Raw genomic sequence first — 14,048 nt, 5'->3', positions numbered from 1 at the left:
GGATACCCTTGGGGGTGATAGTGCGCTTTACAAATCACATAACATTCTAACGAAACTGAGTGCTTTCAAGTGCCATGTGTTCACATTTCCATTTTCCCAATGAAACACACATTATGTGATTCAATAAATGCATTTGTAATGAGGTAAGATCTACCAGGATCTTATTGTCATCGGTTTAGGGCATGTGGATCGTAGGACTTTGCAGCCTGTTGGTAGGTTTTTGTACGTGAGATGCAATACAATTTTCAAACTGTCTTTCTCCATTCTGCCTTTCTTTTTTGTCTTGCTGTTTTGCCTTCAAAGATTTCTAGCATTTGCATTTTTCCCTGATGTCTAAACCATTCTCAGCACAATAATGGATTACATGTACTCAGGACGTCATTCATCCACCTTCCTCCCTGTGAACCGCGCTTTTGAGGCTTCTTGTGTAGGATTTCAGTCTCTTACGAACTCGAGAATTAGCACTGGTTACTCACTGTAGAAATTACTGTAACCTTATTCACCCAGCCCCTTCTGTTGCATGGCCCACTCTCCAGCTCCTTGACATATCCAGACCTATGTTCAGATTGTGCTTTTAGATGATTAAAAGAACGACGTGGGATCTGGAGCATTGCGAGAGCTGCAACTGAGTCAAGAGTCAATCTACAACTCTGGATACTCTGTTTCAGTCCCTGACTTCTTGAGGTCCTGTGAACCTGCCGAGTGACTGGTCATTTCATGCATATGAGGAAAACCTCTGGGCACAGTCATTATTTGTATTTATTTATTCAGATCCCGTTTTCCCAAAGTGCTCAAACCAGTTTTTTTGTCTCTGAGCGCTGACCTGTGGAGAAGGGAGACATCGGATCATCGCAGGGTATACCAGAGAGGCGGCAGTAAAATCTATAAGAAAATGCTAAAACCAGAACAGGGAAACTCTATGGACTTGTGGGAAGGATTTTATAATAATAGGCTGTTCTTAGGCCTCTGACTGTGACCTTGATACTAATCTGATACCATCCTATCAGTCGATATGTGTTTTCTCTGGGACCCTTGCACCGAGAGCACACAATAGTATTGTTGTGTCTAGAGGCTGCATGTATGAATCCTCATGGCATGTATCCTAAAGGGATTTGTGTGACTGCATTCAGGGGTTTGTGTGTCTATAGAGAAAACCTATTCAAGTGCTCTCCTTAAGGAAGTGTGCTGAGGAGAGGAGTGCCTTCAGGATAATGGCAGGCGAATGTGCTCTTTTGGAGATTGCTTGTTAAACCTTTAGCTGGCAGTATAAAAATGTCCTGTTTGGTGTGAGCATGTTGCCCTAAAATTACCTGGTGCTTTCCTCTCATTGGTTCTAATGTGACTTTCTTTTTCTTACCATGCAGGTTTATATCAGCGCAGATGAGCTCCCACTCGAGGGAGGAGAATTTCTACTGTGTTACTTTTGCCACAACATGCAGAGCCTGACTGGCATCAGTGAGCCTTTCCAGGTAAATAATTAATGCTAATAGGGTGCACACCAGTGAAGTCTGTGTTATCTGTGACACTGTGGGTGTTAGAAACAAATAGGGTGCTCACCATCATCCTACACTGGGGGTGTACTTGCGTCCATGCAAATATTTTGGGAGTATTGGTCTGCCATAATGTAATATCATTAGATAATGTTGGCTGTAGGAATCCTCTTGCCTTAGAGCTGCTGTTCCTCAGCAGAGGTACCTATTAAATGTGTTTTAATATGTGTGAATCAAGAGGAACGACATAAAGGTAGATAAATACAAAGACAATCTTTGACTAAACCAGCGCCAGGTATCATGTCTGTTTTTTTGTAAAGAGTGACTCCAAGTCTATAATTTTTATTTTGCTTATAAAATTTCTCTTTATTCGAATTCCAATAATTATTGCTTTAAAAATGGGAACATGACAACATGTTTTGCTGTTATACTTATCTCTTCATAAGATCAATAATATTAATAGATTCAATTAAACCGAGAGATGCTCATTCAAGCTTACGAACGCATTAAAAAATATTGCTTTGCTTTTATTAATACAAGGCAATTATTCATCAGAATCTACATGCTGTCGTCATTTATTCCTAATGATCAATCACAGGCATGTTAACCATCAGGCTATGTTTTGATCATTGCTTATCTTTGTCACTGCTGGAGGGAATCTCAGTCTCAGAGGAGGAGGGACTGCCAGCTGCATTTCCTGCACCGCCGTGCTATATAGCGCCTCACAATCTACTGCAGCGATGGCTGTTTTGATCACTGCTGGTTTTTATTGCTGCCGGACAGAGACTAGTCCCACAACCCTGTGCCCAGGAGGAGGATATGATGTCAGCTGCATTTCCCGCTCTCCCACGCTATATAGGCGCTTCACCATCTCCTAGGGTGCGGGCAGCGCATGGACCAAGCCTGGGCCAAGGGCAGGCCCGTGTTGTGCCCATCATTGCCCGTAGAGGGCTAGGCTGGGCCACCCCCCCTGACATCTGCATGGCCAGAAGGTATATTTGAGACATACCGTATAATTTAACAATAATATTGGTACCTGCTATGGGAACTCTGCTTGCTGCTTGGAAGAGGTTGGGGTGGGCCACTCATCTTGTGTTCTTCATAACAGGCAAATAATTGATTCCTTAGGGGACACTCTGCTCATCTGTGTTTTTCCCTGCAGAGGGACCACACATCCCAACAGACTCTGTCAGCCCGCAGCAGAAGGAGAAGATGTCCGCAGACATTTGCGCTTAGGGCGCTGGCTGGTCTCCGCTTCGCGCGTTATCACCCGACTACGGCCACCACCTATTCATTTGAGTTTTAATATTTTCCCGCTGTACTGGAATGAGCGAGCGCAAAAACTCCTCAGCGGATCCAGGAGTCTCACAGCCTGGTACTGCCCCAAAGGATATTTTCTCTAATATCTTCTCTACATCTTCAGTTCTCTCATATCTAACAACAGCAGTGGGGGCAATTAATAAAAAAAAGTATACAGTAGAGGAGAAGTTAAGTATTCGTCCAGCTCCTGTGGAGCTTGAATTTGTCTTCTCGTCTTGTCCTGATCCCACGAGGAACACTGCTACAGGGAAGAGTGGCGAGATACAGTTAGATGGGCCCACTGAAGGAACTGCTATTGTAGATGTTCACTGACCAGAATCTAAGATCGCTATCAGGAACTCTCTGGTTAATTATGGCCCCCCCAGCATTCAAACGCAAAAAAAGCAAAAAGTGAGATGCAGTCCTCGCGCAGTCAGGGTCCAAAGCCAAGGGGCGAATAGCTCTTTCCTCAAACATGAAGAATAATGGACATAAGGTGTCTAAAGATTATACTGATAATGTTAAATTTGATGACTTTGTCCCAAAGGTTCAGTTAATGATAGCAGCTGCAGTTGGCAAATGTCTAGGGAAATTGTCATCTATTGAAGAAAGTTTAAATAACCTAATTTTGTTTTGTAAAACCAACATGTCGATTCCTAGTTCTGCGAGCCATGTATTTGGTGGCATGGGGCAGACAGAGCAGAAGACTATGACACCTAGGGAACCTGTACAGAGACCACCAGCTTTATCCACTTTATCCAATGATGGAACCCTTTTTTTGCCAATTTCCAGCTCAGTTATATCTCATTCTCAGGAGAATTTGCTGAACCAGCCTGTGCGGCCTGGTGTTTCAGGGCAGCCAAAGCCAGCGGATCCTCTGGGAGGCGCTAGGTGTAATTCAGTATATGCGCTATCTCAGGGGGAGCAGGTGTTGCGAGTAGTAAAGATGGTTTTGCACCACTCGAGCCATCCTTAATCTTCCTCCTGCCTGGGCCCCTTATGTTGTGGTACTCACTGGGGTCCCCGTTTTGAAACAAGGGTTCAGAGAACACTATCCCAGTCTAAGAAGTAAGGTTAGCTACTGGATTTCTCAACTGGGTGACGAAGGGCGAACCCTGGCCAGTGAGCTTATTATGGCTAGGAGGGTTGATTGGGTTGGGCCAGCTCCCAAATCCTTTCACGGGGATTGTGTAGTCACTAATTTTGACTGTTCTAGAGCTGTCAGAATGGTCTTGAACCTTTACAGGCAGCTTAACTGTACCTCTAAAATCCAAGATTTCCCTCTTGGATATTTTTATTGCTCGTTGGCAATCCAAACTAAATTGTGGGCCAGTGATTGTACTAAAAGTACGTACAACTGGGTTATGAGGCTACCTAAGGCTAGAGACTTTTTTATACCTACCTTTAAAAAATATGACGCACTGGGGGCAGACTCACTGGCCGCGTAGTTCCGATTATAGGAGGCAGTTTGTCAAGGAAAGAACTGGGATTGGGGCCAGCTGGGTGTCAAATCAAACAGTAGACAAGGGTCTCTACAGACCAAAGTTCATTTTGTGTTCAAATCTGTTTATTGTGCTGCAACTCACTTTCAAAATTCACATTACGAGCTGGTGTGGCATCAACATTCCACCTGTCCAGCGCTTTTGCAACTTTTAACAACCCCAAACCCCAAAAGGCCTCCCCCTCCCCCCTTGGGTGCCGACTGCCAAAGTTAATTTTGGCCTAGAGGACACATGCCCCCTTAATGTTGCCCGATATTCCTGGTGACTGCCTAAATCATGGGGACAGTGTTTGCTGCCAGTATGTGCCGATTATCAGCAGGGGGGATATGTACTGAGGTGCCCGTTACTAGGGATGCAGAGCAGCTGGCCGTTGGGAGGGACACACTGAGTGGTGTAGATATCACCACAGCAGAAAATGATCTATGTAGCTATAATGACATCCCGGAAAGTCATACAGTCAGTGGGGGCACTATTGTTAGTCCCCTCAGTTTAGCATCTTGAAATGTGGCTGGCATCAATAATAATAGAAATTATCCAGATTGGTTGACTTTTCTAGATGATTTGTTATAGAATGCCTACAGGAGGCGTGGAATGTAGACGGTTCCTATTTTTGGAAGGCTATAAATCATATTTTAATTCTGCCATGCCTTCAACAAGGGGACACCCAAAAGAAGGTTTGCTAATCTTGGTTTCCTTTTCGTTAAATTGTAGCATCAAAAGCTTGGCAACAAGTTCTACTGATCTGCAAGCAATTCTCTTTACCTCCCCCGTGGTTGGTAGTTTGTTTTTTGTTAAACGTTTATAATGCAACCACTGGTCCCACCTTCTGTAACACACTTTCCATTCTTAGGGAACAAACGTTGACAATTGATATTTGTAATGTAAAAGTGGAGAAAAAAGAAGAGATTTTAACAACAGCCCCTGTACACATTCCTTTACCTAATGCATGGGTACTCACAAACTTTCTGTCGGGGGCCAAATTTACAGTGTGGTTTATGGCCGAGGGCCGCACCGGTGGGGGTGAGGGCAGTGGGGGAGGGGGGCGGGGCTAGAGGGGAAAAAAAAAACTTTGACCATGAGGTTGAACACAGGCCCCTGCAGCCTTCGTCCACTGAGCCACCAGACCTGGCATACACACATCTCTCTCTCTATTTATCAATCTCTCTCTATCTCGCTCTGTCTCCCTCCCTCTCTCTATCTCTCCCTCCTCTCTATCTCTCCCTCCCTCTCTCTCGCCATCTCCCTTCCTCTCTCTGTCACCCTCTCCCTCACTCTCTCCCCCCTCTCTCCCTCCTCTCTCCCTCCCTCTCTCTGTCTCCCTCTGTCTCCATCTGTCTCACTCACTCTGCTTGTCTTCCTTCCTCTCTCTCTGTCTCTCTCCCTCTGTCTCCCTCCCTCTATCTGTCTGTCACCCTCCTCCCTCTGTCTGTCTGTCTCCCTCCCTCTGTCTGTCTCCCTCTCTCTGTCTCTCTCCATCTCTGTCTCTCTCTCCCTCTCTCTCCCTGTCTGTCTGTCTCCCTCTGTCTGTCACCCTCCTCCCTCTCTCTATCCCTCCCTCTCTCTATCCCTCCCTCTCTCTATCCCTCCATCTCTCTATCCCTCCCTCCCTCTCTCTCTCTATCACTCTCTCTCTCCCTCTCTCTCTCTGTCTCACTCACTCTGCTTGTCTCCCTCTGTCTCCCTCTATCTGTCTCCCTCCCTCTGTCTGTCGCCATCCTCACTCTGTCTCCCTCTGTCTGTCTCCCTCCCTCTGTCAGTCTCGTTCTGTCCATCCCCCTCTGTCTCCCTCTCTCTGTCTCCCTCTCTCTGTCTCCCTCCCTCTGTCCCCCCCTCTCTGTCTCCCTCCCTCTCTGTCTTCCTCCCTCTGTCTCCCTCCCTCTCTGTGTCCCCCTCTCTCTCTCTGTCCCCCTCTCTCTCTGTCCTCCTCCCTCCATCTCTCTCCCTCTGTCTTCCTCTGTCACCTCACCCGCTGCTCTCACTCCTTGCTGTCCTCCGTCACCTCACCCGCTGCTCTAACACCCTGCTGTCCTCGTCACCCTCTGTCACCTCACCCCGCGTGTGTCACCCCGGGCTGAGACTACCTCCCGGGCACACACACATCCGCACCCGAGTACTTCACAGGTCATTAAAAGACCATTCACTTGTTAATGAGGCTTTGCTGTATTTCACCTCTTCTCAGCACCCCTGCATCTCCACTCAATCAGAGGGGAGATGCAGGGGCGCTAAGAAGAGGTGAAATACAACAAAGCCTCATTAACAAGTGAATGGTCTTTAAAAGAATCGCCCGGCCCCCATAGCTCTGCGCTGCTGCAACCAGTGGTGTTTGCTGACACTCTTTAAAAAAAACAACAACAAAAAACAGGTACGATGTCTGCAAGGTCCGCGGGCTGCCAAGAAAGGCTTGCCGTGCCGCTGGCGGCCCGCGGGCCGTACTATGAGTACCGGTGACCTAATGCAATGAAGTGTATAACAAAGTCTCTTACCACATGGAACATAGTCATGCAGGTGCTTTTTTAAACAATATCTTCACAGAATGTAATTTTGAGTGTCATGACCAAAATATTTCAAAGGGTAGATGGTAGCTTTGCTCTCACTTTTATTTCACGAGATTTACTCTCCACAATAGATTATATTTTTGTCTCTGTTTCTTTGTGTAATTTTCTAGACCATTTTTGTAGGTCTCGCCTAGGTAGCGCTTGCGATATCTCTGCAAGACATGCTGTATTCAGGATGTGGGCTTTAAAAGACCTGCCCATTTTCCAGGACTGCCCCTGTTACATGTGTTGTCAATGATAGCTAATGAGCGCTATTTCTTTCTTTAAAGTTTTGGTCTTATCTTGCCACATATGCTGTGCATTCAAAGACTTGGTCTGTTTTCGCTGCAGCTGCCTTCACTGCCCTCCTGCTTCTGAAATGCACGGCCTGGCGTCATGGTCCCTGCCTTCCTATGGCTCCTGCCACCTCCGTCTCAGAGCTCAACAAGCATTTGTAATGCAATAGGTCTTGCATTTGCGAGAGTTTGAGGTATTGGCATTGTAAATGACAATGCCTTTTATTTATGTGTTTTGAAAACGTGCAAGCTGTGCGTAAACATGCACTTTGTACTTATAGTCATTGCTTACGAGAAGCAAGGCTGGCAGTATCTGCACCCCTTTTACTGCCAGCTTTGCTTCTCGGAAGCAAGGACTACAAGTACAAAGTGCGTGTGTACGCACCGCTTGCAGGTTTTCAAAACACATAAATAAAAGGCATTGTCATTTACAATGCCAATAGCTCAAACTCTTGCAAATGCGAGACCTATTGCATTGCAAATGCTTGTTGTATAAGTGTTTCTGGCTTTGGTGATCATTATTATATTTTTGTATTTTTTTAAGCATCACTGACCTGCATGTATGGGCCCTGTACAGGGCAGGTTTCTTCATGCGGATGGTGTAGTGACTTATCAGGGTAGAAGATTAAGGTGGTCGAAAATTGTCTCTGAGGACTTTTTGAAATGCCTAATTGGATTAAACTAGGAGAATTTCATTATGTCTTGAGGATTCATGTGTTCCTGCTTTCCTGAATGCATATTTAGAGATTGGGAATGAAGTTAAATCTAAGTTATCACTTCCCCCTAAATTGGCAGCAACCAGTAATTCACGTTGGTTTAATAAAGACTGCTCAAAAGCCCACATAATACTAATGGCTGCTCTTAAAGTCCTGCCCAAAGATCATTATTTAATAGCTAGCAGACTTATTGCTTACAAGAAGGCGCTAAATACGAGGAAGAGAGCGCTTAAAGAGGAAGCCTGGGATGATCTCATTGAAGCTTCACTCAGGGCAGATAGTAGCAAATTTTGTGAGGTTGTTAATCACCCTTTATTTAATGATAAAGAAGCCCACACAATTTCATCACACATTCTACTGGAGGAATGGATTGAGCATTTGGAGGGCTCTTATAATTCCTTTATCAGTGATGTCCACCATGAGTTCTCTTTGCTAACTATCCACCAATGCAACTTAACATTCAATATAGATGAGGTTCATTTTGCCATAGGACATATGGCAGGTCATAAGGACCCTGGTCACGATGGGATTCCTGACGATCTATTCAAGGTGTCACCTGAACTTTGGGCCCCGTTCTTAACCCGTCTGTTTAACCTGGTAGTAGGTACACGTCTTCCAGATTAGTCGTCTCAGTCCATTATCATGCCTGTATATAAAAAGGGCACAAGAGATCTACCGAGTTGGTACAGGCCCATCTCTCTGATAGACTCGATAGTTAAGATGATGGACAGGTTTATTTTGGAGAGGGCTTTGTCCTGGGCAGTGAACGGTTCCATTCTTTTAGACGTACAGTTTGGGTTTCGCCCAGGCCTTGACACATGTGATCAATGCTTCAATCTTTTCTTGTTAATCAACAAGTATACCGTGGTGAGAACCAGGTCACTGTTTATTGCATTCATGGACCTGTCCTGATCTTTTGAGTGGACAGATCCAATCTGTGGCCCATTTTGCTGGATGTGGGAATGGATATAGAGATTGTCTATTTTCTTAGTGAGCTGCACAGGGATATGACCACAGTCATTTGGTATAACTTGGATGAGTCCTGTACTAGTCCCTTTCTTTAAAAGCGTGGGGTGAGACGTGGATGCATATTGGCACCATTTTTGTTTACCTTGTATGTGAATGACTTGGGGGCCAGGTTGTTAAATTAGGAGGCGGACTATCCACGAGTGGGTAGTCATCAGATCCCCGATTTTCTATATGCGGACAACACCGTCTTGCTGGCGAGAACAGCCCTGAGCCTTTAGACATTGCTTGATGGTTTTATTATGTATAAGAACAGTCTTGACCTATCAACCCACTATGGTAAATCTCAAGTGATGGCATTGGGCCCTAAGGGGATCAGGTGTAGATCTATTCATGTTCAGGGCCATAAATTGTCCAGGGTCCAGACCTACACATACCTGGGCGTAGTTATTGATGACTGACCCTCCAAGGCCGGTCAAAAAAAATCTAAAAGATTATCCCTGTCTTTTCCTTTTTCTCCAGAATTGGTTAGTAAGCCACTTGACGCATCAATTAAGATGTATCTCGCTAAATCGGTCTTGGTAGCCACATATGGCAGTAATGAAAGGGGTTATATAGACTCAAAGGAGCTCCAGATGCAGGAGAATAGATTCTGTAGATGTCTTTTAACAGTTCCAGCTTCTACTCACGCATTTATGGTTCAAGAGGAGCTGGGGCTGCCTTAATTGTCAGACCCTATTGCACTGCGTCCCTTGATTAGGTGGCTTACCATTTGGGTGAGACCTGAGAATCATAAAAGGGAGATACCTATGGATTGTATGCAGCTTCATTGGTGGAGGTCAATTAAATGGCTAGCATACATACAGATACCTTTGTTGAGCTAGGAAGAACAGCTCTGTTTGATTGTCCACAAAATATTCAGAAGGCAAATATTCCTTGGACACGGAAGAACTTTTTATCATAGAGAAAAGCCTTGAGAAGGGGGTGTAGCACTTGAGAAGCCCTAGGTGCGAGGACAGGCGCAAATGCTAATAGAGCCGGTTATCAAGCCCTATTTGCTTGATGTATTGAATGGTCCTCATCGATTTCTCCTTGCTAGATTTTGGTTTAATCAATTTCATCTGTTGCTGATCTTATCTAGGCCTGTTACTGGGAAAACACAGTCGAGACTCTGCATGTGCGATAATTTTCTGCTCAGGATCTTGCTATCAGTGCCTAAGAGGTACTCTCCAAATAAGGAAGCTGTTGCACTTGTTTGCTATCTACACGGAGATCCCAATGAATCTGGCAGTGTATGTCCTAGCCTTAAGTTTTTTTCAGTTAAGTTTATTTTTCCCAACTCCACTGCTATGTTCGCTGAAGGGAGGGTTAAAGAACCGAGACCTTATGGGCCTGGCGGCGCAGGGTACGCCTTAATCTCCTGAGTTCACCTGCTTTGTCGAACAGAGACACGGGACACTCTGTTAGGCGTAGAAGGTTTGGTTTATTAGCTGCAGCTAAGTACAGTTGTCCCAGAAGTACACTCGGTATGTTCTTAGGAGACTACCACTTTACTTCGTGGCGCACAATCTTTTATAACACACATATTCACAAAGAACACTCCCAATGCATACAGGGTTAACCAATGAGAAGAATGTGAAAACAAGATATTAAGTAACTCAAATAAGCCTCTCTTCCAACTGTGTTTGTCACCCTTCCCCACAAGTTAATCAGTGGTAGTGTTTATAATTCGACTTGCAGGTGGCAGGACACATTTGTATGCCCCGGAGGACAGTTGTGAAATGAGAGAATAACAGTAAAGAATAGCGAAGGCCAGAGGATAAGATAAAGTCAGGAAAGAATGGTGCGAACCAACAGATAGTCGAAACAGGGATCAGTCAAACCAGACGAGGATTAGTGGAGTCGGCCAGACCCTGACACCAGCTTTAAACAGAGGCAGGAGGTTATTTGACACTTTGCAGTAGGAAGAGGAAAAAACAACACCTCGTTCGCCGTGCTGCTTGAGTGAGGGCAACACAAAATGGCAGCGGAACACAAAATGGTGGCTAAATACGAACGGGATCGGAAAACTGAATTACCTCAGGGTTGCGTAGCGTTTTGTTCATCATATACTCTAAAGCAGATTTAGAAACATGTGCTGTCTCTCATTAAATTTGGCATCCTGACATTGTTTCCCTTAAGTGCAGTGGTCATATTTTTTTTTTTATAACTCTTTTTATTATAAAGACATCGACAACAAGGCATAGCTTCACAGTGTCACAATATAGGCAATGGCAAACACAAGGTTTCATACATAGACAATATACTTTTGCCGTTGGAGTTACAGGGAAGGGGAGGCATCTAAATCGTGCAATCTGGGGGGGCACATATTTCACCTCTGTACAAATTCCAAGGGGACCAAATCTTAGACCACTTCCGTGGGCAACCCCTCGCAATATAGACCGATTTTTCCCTTTGCATGCACCAATCAAGGTCCTTTTTCCATTCCGCAATTTTGGGTGCTTGCGGGGCCCCCCAGTGCTGTGCAATATTTCTTTTAGCGATCATGCAAGCTAGCGTGACCCATTGTATGGCGTAGGCGTTGAGGTCTGTGGGTTCCCAGATATTAAGGAGACACCTAGGAGCCTCCGGCCGGAGTTCGACCCCCAGGACCTCACCAATAATCGAGTGTATCTTCTGCCAGTACTCCTGAATTACCCCACAATGCCATATGATGTGTATGAAGATACCTGGCTGAGTGCATCCCCGTCTGCAGGACCCATCAGTTTGCCTCCCCATGTGCACCAATTGCGGCCCTGTTAGATATATTCTGTGCAATATTTTGAGTTGCACTAGGCGGAGCCTTGCTGATATTGCAACCGTTTTAGGGGATGAGACCCCTGCCTGCCACCCCTCATCATCTAGTTCTACACCGTCCCCAGCCCACTTCTCTCTCAGTATGGTTAAAGGGTCTCGCATGTTATTGATCAGCTTCCTGTACGTCAGGGATATGGACAGTGGTCATATTTTGAATTCATTTTGCATATTGTTATGCTGCCCATCTGTAACCTATTGCAAACCTGGATTATGTTAATGAGCTTCCCTTTAGTAGAACATATGCAGCCTCTCATATATTTGTAATACTAGATAAAGCTCATCAAATGGCAAAATAGCAATTCAGTGCATAGTACGTGGGAGCGGAGGGTTTCCTAGTGCGGCGGGCCACCAGGAGGCACCCCTGGCTGAGGGGCTAATATTTACTTTAAACAGTATATATTAGAAGAAAACACTCTAAAATGTGTTCTACTGCTGCCCTAATGACCCCTGATAATTAAAGTAAACAAAGAGAGAAAAGCCATTTTAAAAGGAATACCTACAACTTAATGTACATATTGTACTTCAAAATTATCTCCAGACATTTGCTGAATCTTAAAACATGAACAGAATAGCCTTTTTTTTTTTTGGGCAAGGTGGCAGGCCTACCTCCAATGTAAAGACTAACAATGTCAGATCACGTCAGTCATGTTCTTCCTGTCCATTTCAGTATGATGTGATTAGTGAAAATAGAGTGATATTGGATTACTTATGATATATCTTCCCTACAGCAGTTTCCTTTTGTTATAGCTTTCAGTTGAGATTATTTCTATGCAGTTTATGCACCACTGTTTATCCGACCTGCACTGAGTATTAGTGCCAAAGAGAGTAGAATCATAGAAGTTAGTCCCTATTGTCCAGCCTAGACTGATTACAGTCATTCAGGAGTGGGTCACTTGGGGCTGGCTTGATCTTCCAAGGTGCAGGACGTTAATTGCCATTACGAATACGAAGGTGAGGACAGTTTGTAGTTTTTGATCGTATCCTATGGAAGAGAAAATGGAACATTGCAGTGATCTGACTGGAAATCACCTGCGGCTAATCTCATTGATTGGATACACACAGTGCTGGAAGGTAGGGGACTCCTGCAAGATCATGGCTCCAGAAGCTATTTCCGGGTCGGATCTGGGATCTGGCCAACCAGGAAAACATGCTGAATTTTGCCTGGTGTCATTTTCTGGCACGGGGACATAATTCAGCAGCTCCCACATGTTGTCTGCATTCCTTTCGGAGCAGCAGCCTGCTTCCAGCAAGTAGGCCATGTTTTTCGTCTCGCCTAAGCCAGCGCGACTGCGCTGCTCTGTGAGGCATTTAGTAAGGGCTTTTAAACCCTGAACCCATGCTCGTGCGTGTGTTTATTTTTTTATCACCCGCAATAGGCCTTTGGGTGCGTCTTTCTAAGAAAGACAGTACACAATTGGTCCAAGGCGGGTGCATGTCCCGACTTCTCTGTGCCCTGACCTAGGGTGCTCAGGAGCGAGCAGCAGCGCCATCTGTTTCCAATTATCTAATTGGAAACAGATGGCGGTCAGCGCTGGTCGCGCTGGTTATCCTGTTTAAAAAGCAGTAAGGCTTGGGGGCAACCGTTTAGCTGTATATTGGTCAATGTCACTTTTATTTCTGTTTTGAGTGACCAGGGAGTCCTGCGAGACTAGTGGGGGGAGGGGGCACCTGGCAGCGGATGCCATGTCTAACGCAGAGCTGTACCTAGGCGCGCCAGGTCTCGAGGGCTAACTCGTGTCTAGGCACTAGAGCAGACTTTGCGGTACTGTGCCCCGCTCCTTACCAGCTTTGTTGCGGCTTTAACATGCCTGTTGTCTCGGCTTAAGCATCCTCGGGTTTAGAGTTTGTCACACCCTTTCTTTGCAGCGCAGGAAAGACACAGTTTTACATAACAGACACTATATAAAACATGTTACTGTTGCACCCCTTATCGTTAAGTAATGCACTGCGCAGTGTAGGGCAGATTTGCCGCAGACCGGACTCCTCCCCTTCTCCTCCCATTGGCTGGTACAGAGGCCGCAGGTGTCAGGGGTGATATGTGACCACGTGCCATATGTCGCACCTTTAGCTACCAGCACATTGCATGCTGGGGCTTATAACTACCATCACTCTGTATGCTGGGACTTGTTGCCCAGGACTCAAAGGAGAAAAGCGAGACTACAAGTTCCAGAAGGCACTTTGCCGTACATAGATCTTTAGTTCTCCAGGTTCTCTGTACCTTGTCTCTTCTCTTCCTTCTCTCTTCTCTTCCTTCTCTCTCCTCTTCTCTTTGTTCTCTCTTCTCTAGCCTTCTCTCTCTTCTCTCCCTTCTCGCTTTTCCCCCTTCTTCCTTCTCTCCACTCTCCCTTCTCTCTCTCTTCCTTCTCTCCCTTCTCTCTTCTCTCTTCTC

The 14,048-nt window shown here is 45.5% G+C and overlaps 1 protein-coding gene across 5 annotated transcripts in view; it reads left to right on the top strand.

Moving 5' to 3' along the window:
- Positions 1-14,048, top strand: part of INPP5K (inositol polyphosphate-5-phosphatase K) — a 501,130-nt gene that overhangs the window by 452,388 nt on the left and 34,694 nt on the right. For all 5 annotated transcript variants that reach the window (XM_085649054.1, XM_085649055.1, XM_085649052.1 and 2 more), the window contains one exon: positions 1,365-1,469. In XM_085649054.1, coding sequence (XP_085505180.1) covers positions 1,365-1,469 — 105 coding nt within the window. The remainder of the gene's footprint in view (positions 1-1,364; positions 1,470-14,048) is intronic.

The sequence above is a fragment of the Triturus cristatus genome, chromosome 3_2 (assembly GCF_964204655.1).
Source record: "Triturus cristatus chromosome 3_2, aTriCri1.1, whole genome shotgun sequence".
NCBI classification, from domain to species: Eukaryota; Metazoa; Chordata; class Amphibia; order Caudata; family Salamandridae; genus Triturus; species Triturus cristatus.
The sequence above is the reverse complement of the archived record's forward strand: the minus strand, read 5'-3'. Positions and strand labels throughout refer to the sequence as shown.